The following is an 18,851-nucleotide window of genomic DNA, read 5'->3' on the forward strand; positions in this document are numbered from 1 at the left end:
AATGATAATATGGTGATACGGTAAATGACTGCTTGCATCAGGAAGGATGTTGCTGTGTCTGGGGAAAATACTGCCCAGAAAGCAAGAAAAGGGCCAGTTGTGAAGCAAAGCCATGGGAACAGAAGCCAAGATGGGACTTGATCACCCAGAGTACTCACCGTGCCGTTGGTGCCAACGGACTGCGTGCAGGAAATTCTCACAGTAATGCATCAGGAACTCGTGGTCCGACTGCTGTGCTGTCCCCAGCAGCAAGGGCAGCAGGTCCCGGCCATCGATCACCCTGCGGACAGGAGCACAGGGACTCAGGGGGGCACGGAAGGCATTCTTGAGCCTTCCCAAGCTTAGGGAAACATTGCAAGAGACACCTCCATTATTCGTCTACAAACATCACCTTTGGCTAAAAGATCACCCAGGATCCCACATGCTCAACTGAACTTACTATTTGCCCAACCTTATTGCGAATGGAAGAATAAGTGGAAAATTCAGGGAAATGCCTTTTTGGTTTTATACTTTATTGGGCTCTAAGCCATGGCAGCATATGCTGTCTTCTTAAACCAACATGGTGCCATTTCCTTGTCTGCAGAGTGCCCTGCCTCTCCTCCCCTCCGCCAGCCCTGCCTTCCTCATCTTCCTCCCCCTCCCCTTCCCTGTCTTCTTCAGTTTCCAAGATGGAGCTCCATTCCCATTCAGGATGGAGGTTCTTGGGATTCCACTTCCCTTTCCTCCACACTTCTTAGGAGAAAACCTATATCGAGCAATGTGATGTGCAAGGGTGCTGCCTCGGGCATTTTTATGTCCCAGGGACCTGGTCAATTTTCAGAAACCTTTGTGTCCAGATGAAAACCATCAATACCAAGGATAGATTTTTACAGATACCATGAACTTTGAAAAGCCGTAAAAAGGGGATCTTTTTCTCTAATTTGACGAGTGTTCTTCGTCAAGGTAGAGAATTCAAAACCCCAAGGAGATTTTACTTAGAGTTACTAATTACCATGAAAAATGAAACAAAAGAACCTATCTACACAACATATATGTGTGTATGTGTAAATATAATAACACCTCCAAAAATATATTCATTTACACATAGACACATGTATACGATTCTGTGTCTGTGTGTATACCTATATCAGACACTACATGGCTATATTTATTTTACCTTCTCATGCAGCAACACATTCTCAATATACGTGTCAGACAAATTTAATTTTTCAAGCAAGTGATATAAATTAATTTAAAAATTAGCACCCAATTAGGAAAAATAATCAACTAGAGATATGATATTCACTGCAAGAAAAGAGACAACAAGGTGTGAAATATTCAGCCTCTAAGGATAAAACAGTGAAAATTATAACACACACATTGATGTATACTTGTATAGACACATATGCGTAATTTATATATATAAACGACATGTACAGAATTGACATCGATTTTAGTTCTGTTATGTTTTAAAATGGCTATGTCACATATGACTGCTAGTGATTCCTGATGAAAAGTTTGACAAAATATATCAAGAGATTTACCTATAAACGGTCCTACTCTTTGACTCAGGAATTCACTTTCTAAAGGATTCTTACTTAGGAGGCAATTATGACTGGCAATAACGTGACCGGACAGTATTTTTTTTTTTTTTTAAAGCAAGGCTAACGTCCACATATAAGGCGATGGTTGAAAGAAAATAACATGAAGTCATTAAATTTTGTTGTCTATGAACAAAAATTTCTAGAAATGTATATATTTCTATAAATTATATATATATATATAAAACATGGAAAATATATCTAAATGATATATCTTAATCTACGTATCTAGACAGATCTAGATAGATCTAGATAGATGATATACATCATACAATTATAACTATGAGAATCCTTTATTATCCTATGATTGGACAATTATGATTATATGATTGTATACATAATTCACTATCCGATTCTGAAATAATTTTATTTTCTATTTCCCCCCCAAGTTTTCTGTAATTTTTGAGATGAAGGAAAATTGAAATCTATGCAAAATCTCTACCACGGAAAGGAATTTCCTGTGACAAACTGTTAGATTGTTCAGTGACCACCATGATAAAATGCCTTCACTCAGGAGAAGGAAAGTGGGCGTTCTCTGTATAAAATGAAGCAGGTAGCTGATCCTGGTGGCTGAAAGTAGGGAGCCTCGAGAGAGTGTTTTCCCAGAGACTCATTTCATGGACATGTTACGCAATTCAAAAGTGACAATGACATTTCACATACATGTTTGTCTGTATGGAAAACTGACTAGCTTGGGTTTCCTGGAGCTGTTCTGTACCTGTCCTGGGGCACCTCACCGCCCCCCAGCTGGACCACGGTGGGGAAAACATCCATCAGGCTGGTGGGCTCGTGGATCACTCGGCCGGCCGGCAGCACCCCAGGCCACCGGAAGATCCCTGGGACGCGGATCCCACCTTCCCAGCCCCCCATACCTTTGCCACCTGTGTGTAAACATGAACAGAAAAGAATGTGATTGTTCCATGTTTTTTTGGCAGTGTGTTTTGTCGTCTTTGGGAGGATGGCATCTTTGGGGGTTACACCCAATAAGGATGTGTCCGTAGTTGGTAAAATTCCAGTTTGAATATGATGTGGCCACCACGGTCCTTGGATGCATTGTGTAAATCCTGAGTCCATCACTTGAATGGATGACCAAAGTGTGGTCCCTCCCAACAATGGAAGATGACTCAGCCATGAAAAGGAGTGAAACACTAACACTTGGCATAATGTGAATGAGTCTAGAAAACTTCACGCTCGGTGAATGCAAGCCAGTGGCCAAAGACCACATAACTGCATGATTCCATGGAACGGTTACACTAGGGAAATACACAGAGATTGAACTCAACTGGTGGTTGTCAGGGGCTGGGCACAGAGAGAATCAGGGAATGATTGCAAATACATGCTGAGGTTCTTTCTGAGGGGATGACCATGTTCTGCCATTAAGTGATGGTGATGGTTGCACAATTCTGTGAATAGACCAAAAACCATGGCATTGGGCAAAAGAAAAAAAAAATCCAGATTATAATTTCCACCTCAAACAGAAAAACAGTATTCCGTGGTGACTCTCTTGAGGTGGGTGGCCCCATTCCATGGGAAGGGTTGGGAACTGTAGGGTAGGGATAGAGACCATGAACAAGAAGCCCATCGTCTCTCTACCTTTGTAGATTCCATTCCAGCCGCCATATTGGTTGTTTCTGAGTTGAGCCTCTAAAGATCCCCCGTGATCCGACGTAAAATAAACAAGAGTGCTATTGGTCAAACCTTCCATATCCAAAGTATCAAGGATCTGCCCTGTGAAGAATATGTGCATTTGAGCAGGTCAAAATGGAGCCTATCTTAAACCAAGATGTTCAGTTGTATGGCTCAGCATTTTGGAGATCTCCATGAGGAGGAGCCTTGAGTATTCACATATAATGGGAGTGGGTAGCAATAAAATCATGAATCCCGAATATCACTGACTCAAGATGCATATACACCCTTAGATATACCCCATTCTGTTTCTAAAAAGTTTTAGGCAAGCTACAGAGTATAGAGTACATAGGAAAAAATAGCAAAAGCTTAGAAAGGAGGCAAAAAAGAAAAAAGAGTATAGAGTCAATTATATTTCAACTAAACAAAGGGAAGGAGTGGGAAAAAGGAGAGATCAACAGGGTCTAGGAACAAGGCTGACAATGGCATTGGCAATGTATGTCCATCTGTGAAGAATGGTTTACAACGGTGGCTCCAAGTCTCTTATAATCACCTCAAAGGGAAATCTTATGGTTGATGCAATTCACTGTGTCTATGAGATTTTATTTTATTTTTTTTATTTGGATGGGAAGAACCATATTATTTTATTTCCCACAGGAGACAGAACTACAATCTACTTTTTCATGAGGACCTGGTGTTGTGAAAGTTGACTATGGTCTCAAGTAGATCCTGTTACTGGGTAGGTTTTACTTCTACCTTATCTGTGTCTTTATATTTAAACAGTATATCTTTTGAGCTGGGTCTTGCTTTTTTCTCCAGTCTGGTGACACTGCATTTTCATGGGTTTAACTGAGCACAGTGAAGACCATTTTCCATCCCTTTAGCTTGAAATTAGCCATGTCCCTATTATTTTTCTCTTTCATTGTTCCATCTGTAGTTAAGACATTTCTTTGTCTTCAATTGCTGAAGACTTAAAATCTGTGGTTCTAGGAAATCCCCCTCCTTCAATTAATAGATTTCATTTTTTTAAAACAGCTTTCAGTTTTAGAGATAAGCTGAGTCATAATGTCATCTATGAGCCAATACCAATAAACTATTATTAACTAAAGTCTGTAGTTTCTATGGTGGTTCGCTCTTGGTGGTGTACATTCTAAGGGTTTTGATAAATGCATAATACCATGTACCTAGTGTTCTTGTACCAGACAAAATAGTTTCTCTTTCCTAAAAATCCCCTGTCCTCCACCTATTTACACTTGGACCATGATTTTCATTAAAAAAGTTGTCAGTATTGTGGCTGGACTGAGTTTGAAACTCAATCAAGAGCCATCAATCTGGGATGCCTGGGTGGCTCAGTTGGTTGGACGACTGCCTTCGGCTCAGGTCATGATCCCGGAGTCCTGGGATCGAGTTCCGCATCAGGCTCCCAGCTCCGTGGGGAGTCTGCTTCTCCCTCTGACCTTCTCCTCGCTCATGCTCTCTCTCACTGTCTCTCTCTCAAATAAATAAATAAAATCTTTAAAAAAAAAAAAAAAAGAGCCATCAATCTCAATCAAGGAGCACAGAGACACTGAAGCCATAGAGAAGATTCTTGACCTAAGTCTTAAGAATTCCTTATCTTGATGGACTTAGGAGTTCTTAACTACGCACTGGAGAATTTCATAGTTTATCATTCGATATGTATTGGATTACATATATCTGTGCGTCTTTCATTTAAAGGATTATCCCTCAAGTTGTGGCATGGTGAATTCTATTTTAAACACGCAGTATTTGGCATCATATAAAAATAGCGTGTATTTTCCACTGATCCTTAATCTTTTCCACACAAGGACCATAGTGGCAGTGATGAGTCAGTCTGTCCTGAAGCTGCACTGGGGATGTGATGTGACATCGATCGTTGCCTACCTATCTCCCAACCACCAGCATTTTTGCCAACAATTTCCTCCAAGGTAATGTTTTCAATGGATTATATAAATCATGTTTTCTCCTAAAATCTCTAATTCCCATTATGTTGCAGCTCCTAGCCCTCTATGTCCACCAGCATGTCAACCCTAGGTCATCCAAGTCCTTGCTTGAGCCTCACGGGAGTCACTGTGTTTATATCCGATGTACCCACTGAAGAAATGTGCACTCTGTGTCATACCAGGGATTATTCCAAACCCAGGGGATACACAGGGAGAACAAAGCAAGACAATCCTACCCATGGGGATTTTAATCTCTGTTCTCCTGGGGAAAAATAATAAATCAATCCACCTAAAACAGTGTGATGAGCAGAAAGAAAGCAAACACAGTTAATCTAATCTCATTCTGTATGTCCTTTCCTCCTGCTGCTTTGGGAGGGACACGTGTCCTATTTTCACCAGGAAAAGGCACTTACCCACCATCCAGTCCATCTCTTCTGTGTTATCCCCATACAGCCCATGCACGCTCTTCCCACGGAACATCTCCGTAGTGATCAGAGGGGTGTGCACATGTAGAAAGGAGACAAAGAGGAGGAAAGGTCTGTGCTTGTTCCTGAAAATAAATAACGGCGACTGGAGTTATTTCTACTTAAGGATAGATTGAGGTCCTAGAGACACAAGATAGAGATCTAGTTTGTCACTTCCTTCAACAAGTATATCTGCTACTCTTTAATGGGATGACTTTACTCTTCTAAAGTCTGTTGAAAAATTCACACTGATACCATACACGTTTTTCCCCCTGAATTTTATCAATTTATAACTCTACATACTTCTGGCAAATGAACGTAAGATGGAACCCCAGGCAACTGTCTGATCTGATGTTTATTTCGATTAGTTCAGTATATGTTCCCATTTAGAACCTTAGCATACAGAATAAAGCGATTATTTTACATTTGGTTTTCTTTTTAATTGCTCTCAAGCAATAAAGTTTAGGATATAAACTTTATTGCTTATTTTAAAATACACTTGAAAAATGGCAAGTATTAGGTTATTAATTTCAATTTCATTGTCCCCCATCTTGGTGGTGCCTCATCTGTTCCTCTCTCTGTCTTTGACAGTAATTATCAGTATCATTTCTCACCCATGTTAGGCAAGCCCACAAAAAGAATGTTCTGGAACATGATCACAACCTCATCTCCACCAGGTGAATTGGGGTTCTATGCTGTCCCCCTCTTTACAGAAACACTTGGGGAGCATGGAACTGGCTCTGTGTGATGTAGCTTTATATCTTGCCCCTCTTAACTGTGACATAGTAAGTGCCTTTGTTATTCAAATTTACATTTAAGATAGAGTTAACAACAGGACAACTTAGTTCCAATGATAGAGCTTTAAAAATATTTATATTTATTGTAAATCTTCAGGTAATTCAGTTTGTTGTGTGAGTTAAATATGGCCTGTGGTGATCAGTGGGTGCTTACACAATGGTACTAGCTCCAAGGATTGGGGGACAACAGCAAATTTCATGTGCCCTGTCACCTGTTTCAATTGTCACCATCAACTTGGGCTCAACAGAGCATTTCTGACACATTTTATCAAAAATATCTTCCTGGGCCAGAATGAGTTCACCATTCCTATCTCCATTACAGAAAGAAAGTGGAAGATTTTTCAAGATTCATTTTCATCATGGACCAGAGACTAGGATAAAGGTAACTCTTTGATGCTCACCTTTGGACAAAGGATGAGACCTCTTTGAGAACAAGAGGTGTCGTCCTTTGAAAGTGCATGGGCTGCTCCGTGATGGTGTGGTTTCTCATCAGAAAGCAGTCTGCATGAACAATCAAGACCCCTATGAAACAGGAGGTCACAGAGAGCAAGATGGCGGCAATGGTCAACCAGATGACTGGCGTCCATGAGCCCGATGTCAGGTGGGTGAGTTTCCCAGCGGTGAGTGTGAGGGCAGCAAAGACCATGATTTGGAAGCAGACGTGGAGTTTGTACTCCATGCCTGCACGCTTCTCCGACAGTTCCCAGTGGATGCAATCTCCCATCATGGAAAATGGCATTCCGTAGAAATGGTCAAATCCGTGGCTGATGGGATGGTGGCAGTGATCATCGGAAGAGTCACAGTTGAGGCCCAGATGCCATTTTCCTGAAAGGCAAAGAGGATTCCCATGTCACCACCGGCTGATCATTGGTTAGTAGGTATTGCAGGCTGGCCCTCTTCTAGCTGTTCTGCCGCATGCACGAACGGGGTGGGGAGGTACAAAGATGTGGGTGGTGTTCACGGCTATTTCAACCACAACCTGGCTTAGCACTGTTACAGAGCAATGAGACACCTGTGTGGCAGCATTATGTGGCACGTTGTTTCCCGTGCTACTGAAACAAATTACTATTAATTTGTGATTGCTTGAAACAATAGGAATTTATGTTCCCACAGTTCTGAAGCTCGAACCCCAGGATCAAGGTTTGACAGAACCGTGCTCCCTCTGCAGGCTTCGGGGGAGGATCTTTCCTGCCTCTTCTACTTCTGGGGGCTCCAAGAGTTCCTTGACTCATGGTCATATCCCTCCCACTCTGCTTCTGTGGCCACACTGCCTTCTTCCCTTCCGTGTCATATATCCCTCTGTCTTTGTTTTTTTAATTTAATTTAATTTTCAGTGTTCCAAAATTTATTGTTTATGCACCACACCCAGTGATCCATGCAATACGTGCCATCCATAAAACCCACCACCAGGCTCACCTAAACCCTCACCCCCCGCTCCAAAATCCTCAGTTTGTTTCTCAGAGTCCACAGTCTCTCATGGTTCATCTCCGCCTTTTATTCCCCCATCTCTCTTCTCCTCTCCATCTCCCCATGTCCTCCATGCTATTTGTTATGCTCCACAAATAAGTGAAACCATATGATAATTATCTCTCTCTGCTTGACTTATTTCACTCAGCAGAATCTCTTCCAGTCCCATCCATGTTGCTACAAAAGTTGGGTATTCGTCCTTTCTGATGGAGGTATAATACTCCATTGTGTATATGGACCGCATCTTCCTTATCCATTCGTCCGTTGAAGGGCATCTTGGTTCTTTCCACAGTTTGGCGACCTTGGCCATTGCTGCTATAAACATTGGGGTACAGATGGACCTTCTTTTCACTCCATCTGTATCTTTGGAGTAAATACCCAGTCATGCAATTGCAAGGTCATAGGGAAGTTCTATTTTTAATTTCTTGAGGAATCTCCACACTGTTCTCCAAAGAGGCTGCACCAACTTGCATTCCCACCAACAGTGTAAGAGGGTTCCCCTTTCTCCACATCCTCTCCAACACATGTTGTTTACTGTCTCATTGATTTTGGCCATTCTAACTGGTGTAAGGTGATATCTCAATGTGGTTTTGATATGAATCTCCCTGATGGCTAGTGATGGTGAACATTTTGTCATGTGTCTGTTGGCCATTTGTATGTCTTCTTTGGAGACGTGTCTGTTCATGTCTTCTGCCCATTTTTTGACGTCTATGTCTGTCATAAAAGGAGTCTTGACCTTGCATATAAAGTTCCCCTGGGTAATCCAGGAAAATCTCCTCATCTCAAGGTCCTTCATTTAACCACATCTATAAAGACCATTTCCCCATATAAGGTAATTTTTTTTTTTTAGCTTCTGGCATGTAGGGTGTGATATCTTTGGTGATTGTTATTCAGTCTACTGTAGCTAAATTTGCAAAGGTCTGTGTCAGAGCAATAAGGAAGGCACAGAGGGCTCACATTGTTCTAGAAAACGATCTGCTGTTCTCAGTGTTGGTAAACAATTTCCTGACTTTGGAACTGTCCCTTTCCTTGTTAAACCACTGTAATGGTAGTCAGGGTCATGGTAGGTTAGAGGTTCTACAGAGCACAGCTTTCAAGTTCAATCAATCGCAGATGCAGATGCTTATCTTCTCCCCGTCACTATTAAAGCGTTGATAGAAACCTTCGTGTCTTCCCACGACCCCAAATGGCCATCTCTCATCCAGAAAACCTCATGAGATTTTCCAAGGAGTATTCCGTGAGAATAGACTTCTATCTCAAAAAAATTATAATAAGTCTATTGGATTGAATATTCAGTGTATCAGCTAGTCTTGCTGTTTACGATGAGTAAGTGGCACAGTTTAATAAAAATTACACTATAGCATGATGGCAACAATGACAGCGTGGTCCCCTCTCAAGAAACTACTATGCTTCATTGTGTTTCAGTTTGTACATGACACGGTTTATTGACATCTAGAAAGATAAGCACGCTATTTATGGAAGCAGAGAAGTACTAAGCCCTACAGTCCCATTTCTGTGCAGAATTTAAGGAATTTCTGGAAATTTAAGGAAAACATTATGGAAATTGTTAATAGCTCGTTGATATTAGGAAAAAATGTCCCCCCCCACTTTTTTTTTTTTTTTTATCATGGTGCATCAGCAAATACTATGAAATGCCAGGTATTTCATTAAACTTATATATCTTCAGCATCTACTTCACACAACGCAGTCTGGGTACTCAGGTCATTCCTGCACTCGTGGAGCTTTCTGCCTGGTGGACAATCCCACTACATCAAAACCATTTCATTCCCCAGGTTTTTGGTTGACTACACTCTCCATATAAAGGAAATGTACTTAATGCTTTCAAAATATACATACCTATTAGCCCAGTGGCATATCCTCTGTCTTTTAATATTTTTGCAAAAGTTGTCTCATTGGTTGGGAGCCCTCCAGATGCTCCGGTCCACTGAACAACACGATAACCGTTGCTGGAAACCATACCTTTGGGAACCATTTTCAAAGAAACGTTACCATCCGACAACGACACGTTAATAATAATGATACTGACAATAATAATGTTGATTTTTTTTTCATTTAAAATATGCTGTGAAACATTAATTGGAAAATTAGCAAGAAGAACTGTTGTCCTGTTATGTGAAGGTTATAAACACATAGAGGATTAAGTGAAAAAGGAAAGAGAATTTAAAAAGGTTTTATAATTGCACCAGACTGTTGATATGATCCAGAGGTTTTCAAACTTGTCTGGACTTTGGAATCATTTGGGGAGCTTGAAAATATTCTGAAACCTGGTTGTCAATCCATAGCTTGTGATTTTATTTTAAGGTTTTAATCAATCAATCAATTAATTAATTACTTTAGGGAGAGAGAGTGCAAGCTGGGAGAGAGGCAGAGGGTTGATGGAGAAAGAGAGACTGTCATGCAGACTCCAGACAGAAAGTGGGGCCCAAGGCGGAGCTCAATCACACGACCCTGAGATTGTGACCTGAGCTGAAACCAAGAGTCAGATCCTTGGCCAACTGAGCCAATCAGAGATTGTGCCTCCCCAGAGATTGTGATTCTAATTGGTTGGGGGTGGAATTTGGGATTTGGAATGGTTACAAGATGCCCCAGATGATCCATGTATGCTAACAAAGTAGGGAGGCATGGATATAATTCGCACTGACCCTGATAACTTATTCAACTCAATTCACTCAATTATTCAAGTGTTTAAAAAACATAGGTTAAATATTTTTCTAAAGCTCTGCAGTATACAGTCAAGAACCACTAACTTGAAAGACGTTCTGTACCTCCTAGACTGATTTTATGAATGCAGCTCAGTCTTCACTAGGAAGATCTGAGAAGATCTACTTGGCTCCAAGACTGATCATATCTCAACCATCATCATTTGGGAACTTGGAGAATTCATTCTGAGATTTTCCAAAGCTTTGAGCATACATCTGGTTGAGCGAAGAGTAATGGAACATAAATTTACATTAGCCAGAATTCTGTCTTCCCTGGAGGCGTGAGAAGAAACCAGGGACCCATATATGGGAGAGTCTGTGAGAGTCACATGGCCAGGCCAGTCCTCAGTTATTCAAACACTAGTCCCCGGTTATTCAGACGCTAGTCCACTAGTTTAGGTGTTTCTGTGAAGGTTTTTAAAGAAATGGTTAACATCTACAATCAGTTGGCTTTACTAAAGGAGATAACCCTTGATAGGCAGGTTCCTTATCTTTAGGGTCAAAGGGCAGAAGGATGCAAAGACATCACACAGACTTCAAACTTTTGGTCCACTCCCTACTCAAATCCCTCTGCCTGGGTCACCTCATTACCTACAGGGCTCTATGGCTCTTACCGGGTCTAATCTGGTAAAAATATGAAGGGGTTACATTATTTTCTCCCCATGCTTTAGTATCTCTAGCAGTGGACCCATGCTTTAGTATCTCTAATATAGGGATCATGTTCTTTTCCAGAGCCACGGTTAGACGTGAAAGAGGACAAACCTGATCTGAGAGGGTATCTGCCCGTTAGGAAAGCAGCCCTGCTTGGGGTGCACACTGATGCAGCTGCCACATGCTGGGTAAGCATCACACCGTCCTCTGCAAGGCGGTCAATATTTGGAGTCCTACAGAGGGAAACATCAACAGTGTTATTTCTTAACAAACAAACACATACGGTTTCCTACAAGCATATCAACCTATTTAACAGAAATTCATCTCATCAATGTCCACAATAGCCAAGCTATGGAAAGAGCCCAGATGTTCACTAACAGACGAATGGATAAAGAAGATATCGTCTATACACAGTGGAATATTACTCAGCCATCAAAAAGAATGAAATCTTGCCATTTGCAATGACGTGGATGGAACTAGAGTGTATTATGCTAAGCCAGATAAGCCAATGAGAGAAAGACAACTATTATATGATCTCTCTCATATATGCAACTTAAGAAATAAAACAAAGGATCAGAGGAAAAGGAAGGAAAAGATAAAACAAGATGAAATAAGAACAGAAGACAAACCATTAGAGACACTTAAGTATACGAAACAGACTGAGGGTTGCTGGGGAGGTGGTGGGAAGATGGGGTAACTGGGTGATGGGCGTTAAGGAGGGAACGTGATGTGATGAGCACTGGGTATTAGATAAGACTGATGAATCACTGAGATCTGCCTCAGAAACCAATAAGGCATTATATGTTAATTAACTGAATTTAAATTTCTAAAAAGAAAGAAAATCAGCCCATCATCCTTTTACCCATCCAGGTGTTCTTGGGAATGACCAAAAGGCAGTGGCAAGAACTTCAAATGTCATCTGTACCACTGAAGTAACATAACATCAGTTCAGTATTGTTTACTAAGTTTCTGCAACATGCTAATGGTACAGAGAGGCACGTAATGGGAAATCCAGAACTGAGAATCTGGGGTGCCTTCTTTAATGGGACTCATGAAAATTGTACTTCTCAGCCCCAACATATTGTAGTGAGGGTGCAATTCAGGGGCAGGTTCATGGTGTTGCCTAAGCTGGGTCTCCAAGGTCAATTAGTGATTGAGGCGATGGGATGAGCTCCTTCTTAGAGAGATGGGCCAGCAATGGCAGATAAGCATGTCATATCTGGTGATGATAGGGGACATGGATTTGTCAGAAGCAGAGCTTTTCAGCAGGGAGCACTGAAGTCATGCATGAATAGATGGAGTTGGGCTGATGGGTGGAAGAGGAGCATGAGGAGACTTGGGTCATTGACTCTGATGCAACACCAACGATTTTTAAACACTGTCCGTCTTGGACTCTGCTGGTGAAAACACATCTAAAAGTCACAGATAGGAAGAATCTGAGCTGGGGTTAGCACTGGGGTGGGAAGAAGGAAGGGTTAGGGGCCATGAAAGGAAGTGTGTGGAGAATCCCATCGAAGTTCGTATAGCACATATGGAGAGTTAGATCCATTGTCAGTGGGGTCTTCACTGGGGTCCCAGATGAACGACTCTCAGAATCCTTGCCTGATGGTCTTGTTCCCATAGCAGCCAATGTCGCCAATGCCAAAATCATCTGCCATCAGAAGAAGGATGTTTGGACGCCCACCAGATAAATCCCTGCAAGCTGAGGGCCTCACACCTAGAAGCATGCCGACCGTCACAGCCAGCCAGCTCCTGAAAGACAAGGTGCCGATGGACGCTTAACTCTGCTATCCCATGTCTTGTACGTGACTTCCATAGGTGGGACTTTTTTAGGCAAGTTCACATTTTAGGGGACTTTGATATTAGCATCACATTGTAGAATAGTTAAGTACATTCTTGGGCATTTGACTTTTTCTTAGTTGAACACAACTCAAGCTCTTGATGGTTTTATTTCAACCGTCAACATTTTTTGCCATTTTAAGCCCTAGAGACTGTTGTTAGGTCATCACACCCATGATTAAGAAAAAACCTTATTTGGTTTCTTATTAGGCATGGATCAGGTCCCTAGAATGCCTACAGCTCCTTCCCCTTTGCCTTTTAATTTTTCCTTAAATAAGTCAACCATGTTGAACTTGGGTATCTGTGGTGCTTGGTAGGCAGTTGGACCACTGACCAGAGCAAGACAGAGAAGAAAAGTCAGGGCAAGGGCTTACCAATACCAGCTGTTGATTCTGAGTCTACTAAAAGTCTCCATATATTCTAGCACAAATGTGACTGACTTTTTTCATGATGGGAAGTGGGTCTTTTTGAGGTTCCAGCCCAGAGCAGAGACACTTGGTGGTGGCACATCAGGAGAAGAATTGCCATGGAGCTTGGGGGCTTTCCCACCATCATCACTATCATAACCCCATAACCATGGCGTCCATGGAGCCCCTCCTCTCTCTTTATATGGAAGCCACCTTGGGCTCATGCATACACAGCAGGACAAGAGTGCTGTCGTCCCCAGTGCCATGGACTAATGGCGAGATCTGAGTCGCCAAAGATCTGCAATATGGACTCCCTGGAAAACCAGACAACTGGGTTTGGGAATAGGGAAGCAGACTTCCTTCAGAAGATCCCAGATGGGGGGTGTGGATCATTGATAGGAATCCCGAGTCCCACGATCACTGCCGCAGATGCACCATCAGTGACTAGGTGAACAAGACCACTTTGTCCATGCACCCTGACAAAGGGACAAAAAGAAATGTAGAAGCAGAAACAGAAGATTAAGCATTGCATGTAATCCTGTCTTACCAAGAGTGGTCCCGAGGTAACATGTTCTCTCCTGACTTTTATTGCCTGGAAGAAATAAAGGAGGTCTATCATAACAAAGGCAGCAGACACGCACTAATTCCATCCATAAAATACTAAGTATTTAGCAAAAGGGAGACTTTGATTCTCTCGGATGATATCAACAAAACCTTAAAACAATGACCAAAAACTCATAAAAAGAATGGCCTTCCCCCATTAAAAAGGCTTTTAAGATGCTGAACACCATGTTAAGAATGTAGAATGTATGACTTCCGAGGGCCGGATGATATGGATTTGGGTTTTTTTGTTTTGTTTTGTTTTGTTTTTTGCCCAGGTGATCTGATCTGTCCCAACTGAAACTCTGTCCCCTTTAAATATGAACTCACCATCCCACTCCCCAACCCCTGGCTCAGACATTAGGGGAAAGCCAACTTTGGATTTCTGTGGATGAATGACCTTGATCAGCTCAGCCCTTGCAGTGACCTTGAAGACCTACTCACGAGTTGTTTGAAGTGATGTTGGCTTCCACGGTGGGGGATGCTTCTGAGCCTGGGAGGCATCCAGCCCTCCCATGAGCACCACCTTACCCCATGTAAGCTGTTCCCGAGAGAGGCCAGTGGGCTCTGTGTCCTTCAAGTGCAGCCTGAACTTTATGCCTCCTTCACATTCTGTGGACCTCAGTCTTTGGCCACAGGTGGTACGGGCATCTTTCCAAACTTCCTAGCCATCTCAGGTGACTTCTCACACTTTTGCACACAGTATTTGCTTCACCTCAAGGACAAGGCAATGAGCCTCTGGTCAACCAGATGGCTGTTATGTGCAGCAGGGATAGGGCAAAGCTTGTGCAGAAATAGACCTCATGGGATAGGTTCCTTTGTGGGCTGTGTGTAAACAGCACATCCAGCATAGGGAAGTTTCCACGTGTGATAAAACCTGATGGGTTCCACCACTGGGCCATGTCTAGCACCAAGCCATCGCTGTTTATTTGCTTCACTTCCTGTCGGGGGCAGGCCCCTGGCCAGGGCGGCCTCCGCCATTAAAAGATGGCGCCTGGCTAGTTGCCAGGTGAGGATTGCCTCGTGAGACTAAGCCGAACGCCCAAAGAGGAAGTAAACAGCATTGGTTGCTAGCGAAGTTGTTCGTTTAGGTGCACCGCCTGATTCGCTCCCTCCTGTACCCTGTTCGCTGATTGGTCATGTAAGCGTATATAAGTGTGCAGACTTGCAGAAAGAGAGAGAAGATGCATCCGAACCAGGGTTCTTGTCATCCTTGCGGGGCGAGGGCGATAACTTCCAGGAAGGATTTTCCTGAGGTGTGAGCCACCAACTTCCCACCATCTTGGTTTGCTTCTGGAGGGTGAATGATGTCACCCTTTGGGATGGTAGCTACGTGCTTTCTCTAGCATCCAAAGTATTTAGCTTACGTTAGGGTTTCCTCTTGGTGGTTCCCATTCTATGGGTTTGGGCAAATGTATAATGATATGGACGCACCATTATAGTGTCCTACAGAGTGGTTTCATAGCCCTAAAACCCCCAGTGCTGCCCCTGTTCATCCCTCCTTGGCCCCAGACCCCAGCAACAACTGATCTTTCAGTGTCTCCATAAGTTTGCTTTTCCAGAAGGTCCTAGAGCTTGAAGCTCCTAGAGTGTGCATTGTTGGTAAAACCACTCCCCTCTTCTGACGCAGAACTAGGATGTTGGGAATTCTGTCTACCTGACTTGCTTTTACAGATAGATGGTTTTGAGCAACGTGTCTCAGAACGAGCAGAGGATGGGAGCTGGAAATGTTTTCTTTTCATACTGTCCTCGTGCAACCCACTCTTAGTTTGGTTCAGCTTATGGCTTTGGGCTACAGATCTTAAATCATGACGTCTTAGGGGGTCTGTATAAATATTTTTATTTACGTATACTTATAAACTAGATAACACATTATACATCATATGGTGATACACACATACAGAAAATATACATTATTCCATGGTAATATATAACGTATCTGTAGCATTTAAAAATATAAAATATACACTAGAGTATAAAGTAGACATGGTCGTTATGGGCAGCTGGGACAGGCATTTTATCTATTTATATGTAAAATTTTGGGGTTTTGCCAGAAAAAACCTATGAGGGGATACTTCTGACTTTTCTGGGGGAAGGAGGCTGGTTGTAGCCGTCATATGTGGTTATCGTTGACAGTCCATGTCTGAGAGCCAACGGTAACTGAAAACCCATATGAGGTTTCCTTAATGCCAAATATGGGTCTAGCTTCTAAATGATATGTTCTGTATATTTAGCTACATAAGGAAGTGTGTATCTATATATATTTGGAAATGAACTCCGCGGTTTATGGAATGCTGCCTACTTTTTTCTTCAGATTGGCATCCTGTTAGCAGAGAAAACTTTAAGAAAACACAGTGGAGTGAAAGCAGAGAGTAGCGCGGTGGCTTCCAGGGGTCCGAGTTGGAGGGGCTTGGAGAGGTGAGGTTTAAGGGACTACCCTGCAACCAGAAGAGGGGTACGTTCTGGCAATCCAATGCACAACATAGCGCTCATAGCCCACGGCGCTCAACGTGGCCCCTAGACCAGATCTTAATCTTTCTCAAAGCAAAAAAAAAAAAAAAAAAAAAAAAAAAAAAAGGAATGGTAAATATGTGACATCCTGGAGAAATTCGCTAGGACCTGTGTCATAATTGCAAAGCAATTTCGGCATGTCTCAAACGCACAAGCTGTATCTGTCAAACTAATACAAGGTTTTCGGTCTGTGAGATGCCAGTTTTTAAAAAAAAAAAAAAAAAAGGGAAAACAGGATGCAAGGCGTAATGTAGGCTTTGACCGACTTCCAGGCGAGGACCAGACAGCACTCCAGCTTCCTGGCTGTCCTCGAGCCTCAGGGCAACACGCCTGCCGTTGCCACTCGGCATGAGCCCCCTTCCGGGATCTAGCTCAGTTTCCCATCTCCAGGATTCCTCCCACATCCTGTCCCCACGTCTGAGACCTGTAGGAATCTAGGATCGTTCCATTTCCCCGGGCTCTGGATTCTGTGTCTAGTTCATTCTGATCTGCATTGATTTTTGAAATCACCCCAGGGAAGAGGGGGTTGGAAATATGTCCTGATGTTTTTTCTTTTCTTTTCTTTCTTTCTTTTTTCGTTCTTTTTTTTGCAAAATCGCTTCTGCAAGATTGCCAGAGACTGCCTCCGAGGACATGGTGTGCCCTGCAACACGGCGTGCTTCTGGGACAGCTGCCCAGCATCCCTGGATAGGCATGGACCACCCTGCCAAGAGCCCCAGGAGAGCCGCTTACCTGAATGGCTGGAGGTTGGAGGTTGGAGTTTGGAAGTGAACGGCTGGTTGTGCACATCAGGGAGCGGCCTCTCCTTACCGGCCGGCGGCACTCACAGTCTGTGAGTCCCCAGGCCTGCTGGATCACTGCACGCACGTACGTCCGGAACTGATTCACTCTTCAAAGCCACAGTCCGGAGGTGGCAGAAGCAAGTTCGGTTGTCCAGAGAGAACAGACGGGTCAGTCGCTGGCGTCCCGGGGCGACGGTCGTCCCCAGTTTCTACAGAACTTCTGTTCTTCATTATACAATGGAACCGTGCCAGAAGGAGCCTGGAAGACTCACGCTGTGAACACTGACTCATTCATGCCCGGGGAGGTGGAAACCTTTCCGACCTTTGTTCGACTCAGAGGGGTATTGGCTGGCTGTGCTCCAAAATACGAGAGCCGTTGCCTTCAAAAATGCCTCTTGGACAGTCCTTAAATTTTGTGGCTTTCCTACCTCCCCATCATTGGCCTCTGCCTCTGACATTTAAAAAAAAGGGGGAACAGAGCACACCTCTGCTTGTATCAGCAAGCACTGTCCTATGTAAATAGCTTGGCTCCTCCCTAGCCCTATATCTCTATTTGGGAACTTCTGGATTTTAGGCCATATTTGTTTGTTTTCTATTCACAAGGGAGCACCTTCCTTCCTCAGGGGGCAAGACCCACGTTTCAGGCAGCATAAGATGCAAACCTGATCCTTTCCAAAGACTTTCTTGAATTAGAGTTTTCTGAACACTCCCCAGGGGCAAAATCCTATCTAAGGATCCATCTTCGAAGCCCCTATTGCATTTGGTTTTTTGTTTGTTTGTTTGTTTTTCTCTCTCCGTGGTCCGTGCATGTCCGAATTGGGATTTGAGGCTCGTGCTTGGCAGATAACCATCTTACGAGTTCACGGCTTCAAAAATTCTTTGCAAATTCAGAAATTAAAGGAAGGTGGGTAGACGCTGTTTCGGTGGGGATTCCCTGTTGCTTCAAGGCAGGTCTGTGGAAGGACGCTGGTGACGAAGGAAGGCAGCTGGCCTCCTGTTGTTTTTTCCCCAGTGTCAGCTAAGAGAAGCCACGTCCTGAAGGCTCGGTGGCACATGGAGGTTCTGGACCCAGACATACAGCTTCTCACTCCTTCTCGTGGGAGCTGGTGGTTCTTTTTGTAGCTGAAGGAACAAATCCGTCAAGTGATTTGTACACCGCCCGGGTTTAGCGCCTCTCAAGAAACCTACTTTTCAGCTGCCCTGAAACCAGGTCACTGTGTTTTTGGGTTTTGAGTTATTTGGGCACTCTGATGGAACATGGAACTGTGTGTCTATGGTGCGTTCGTGAATTCCTGGAGTCGTATTTTACGGTCTTCAAGCAGCAGCCCAGATATCACATGGAGACTGCAGAATTGCCTTAAAGGCAAAATACGATCCCCACAGAGAAGGGTCTGTTTGCAGAGATTGCTCTGCAGGGGGAGGGCTTGGAAGATCCCAGGATTAGAA

The 18,851-nt window shown here is 43.2% G+C and overlaps 1 protein-coding gene and 1 long non-coding RNA gene across 8 annotated transcripts in view; one reads left to right on the top strand and one right to left on the bottom strand.

Annotated features, from left to right (window-relative positions):
• The window catches only part of LOC106007376, a 23,676-nt gene extending 6,315 nt beyond the window's left edge, over positions 1-17,361 (top strand). For 2 of the 7 annotated variants that reach the window (XR_006609444.1, XR_006609443.1), the window contains exons 2-9: positions 3,864-3,945; positions 5,033-5,152; positions 6,751-6,810; positions 6,922-7,033; positions 7,129-7,298; positions 11,348-11,454; positions 12,890-13,030; positions 17,232-17,361. This is a non-coding gene — a long non-coding RNA (uncharacterized LOC106007376). Of the gene's footprint in view, positions 1-3,273; positions 3,946-5,032; positions 5,153-6,750; positions 6,811-6,921; positions 7,034-7,128; positions 7,299-11,347; positions 11,455-12,889; positions 13,068-17,231 lie in introns of those variants that run through there. The other 5 variants (XR_006609442.1, XR_006609441.1, XR_006609445.1 and 2 more) reach the window with 5 other exon arrangements.
• ARSL (arylsulfatase L) overlaps positions 1-17,474 on the bottom strand; it is a 21,003-nt gene extending 3,529 nt beyond the window's left edge. The window contains exons 1-10 of the mRNA XM_045089263.1: positions 17,356-17,474; positions 14,060-14,104; positions 12,869-13,018; positions 11,378-11,499; positions 9,753-9,875; positions 6,830-7,253; positions 5,581-5,717; positions 3,174-3,308; positions 2,299-2,461; positions 159-280 (exon numbers count right to left, since the gene is read on the bottom strand). Of these exons, the coding sequence (XP_044945198.1) occupies positions 159-280; positions 2,299-2,461; positions 3,174-3,308; positions 5,581-5,717; positions 6,830-7,253; positions 9,753-9,875; positions 11,378-11,499; positions 12,869-13,018; positions 14,060-14,082 (1,399 nt within the window). The 5' untranslated portion in view covers positions 14,083-14,104; positions 17,356-17,474. The remainder of the gene's footprint in view (positions 1-158; positions 281-2,298; positions 2,462-3,173; positions 3,309-5,580; positions 5,718-6,829; positions 7,254-9,752; positions 9,876-11,377; positions 11,500-12,868; positions 13,019-14,059; positions 14,105-17,355) is intronic.
• Between the last annotated feature and the right edge of the window lie 1,377 nt (positions 17,475-18,851).

This window comes from Mustela putorius, unplaced genomic scaffold (assembly GCF_011764305.1).
Source record: "Mustela putorius furo isolate JIRA1106 unplaced genomic scaffold, ASM1176430v1.1 tig00003836_pilon_pilon_pilon, whole genome shotgun sequence".
In the NCBI taxonomy this organism is placed as follows: Eukaryota; Metazoa; Chordata; class Mammalia; order Carnivora; family Mustelidae; genus Mustela; species Mustela putorius.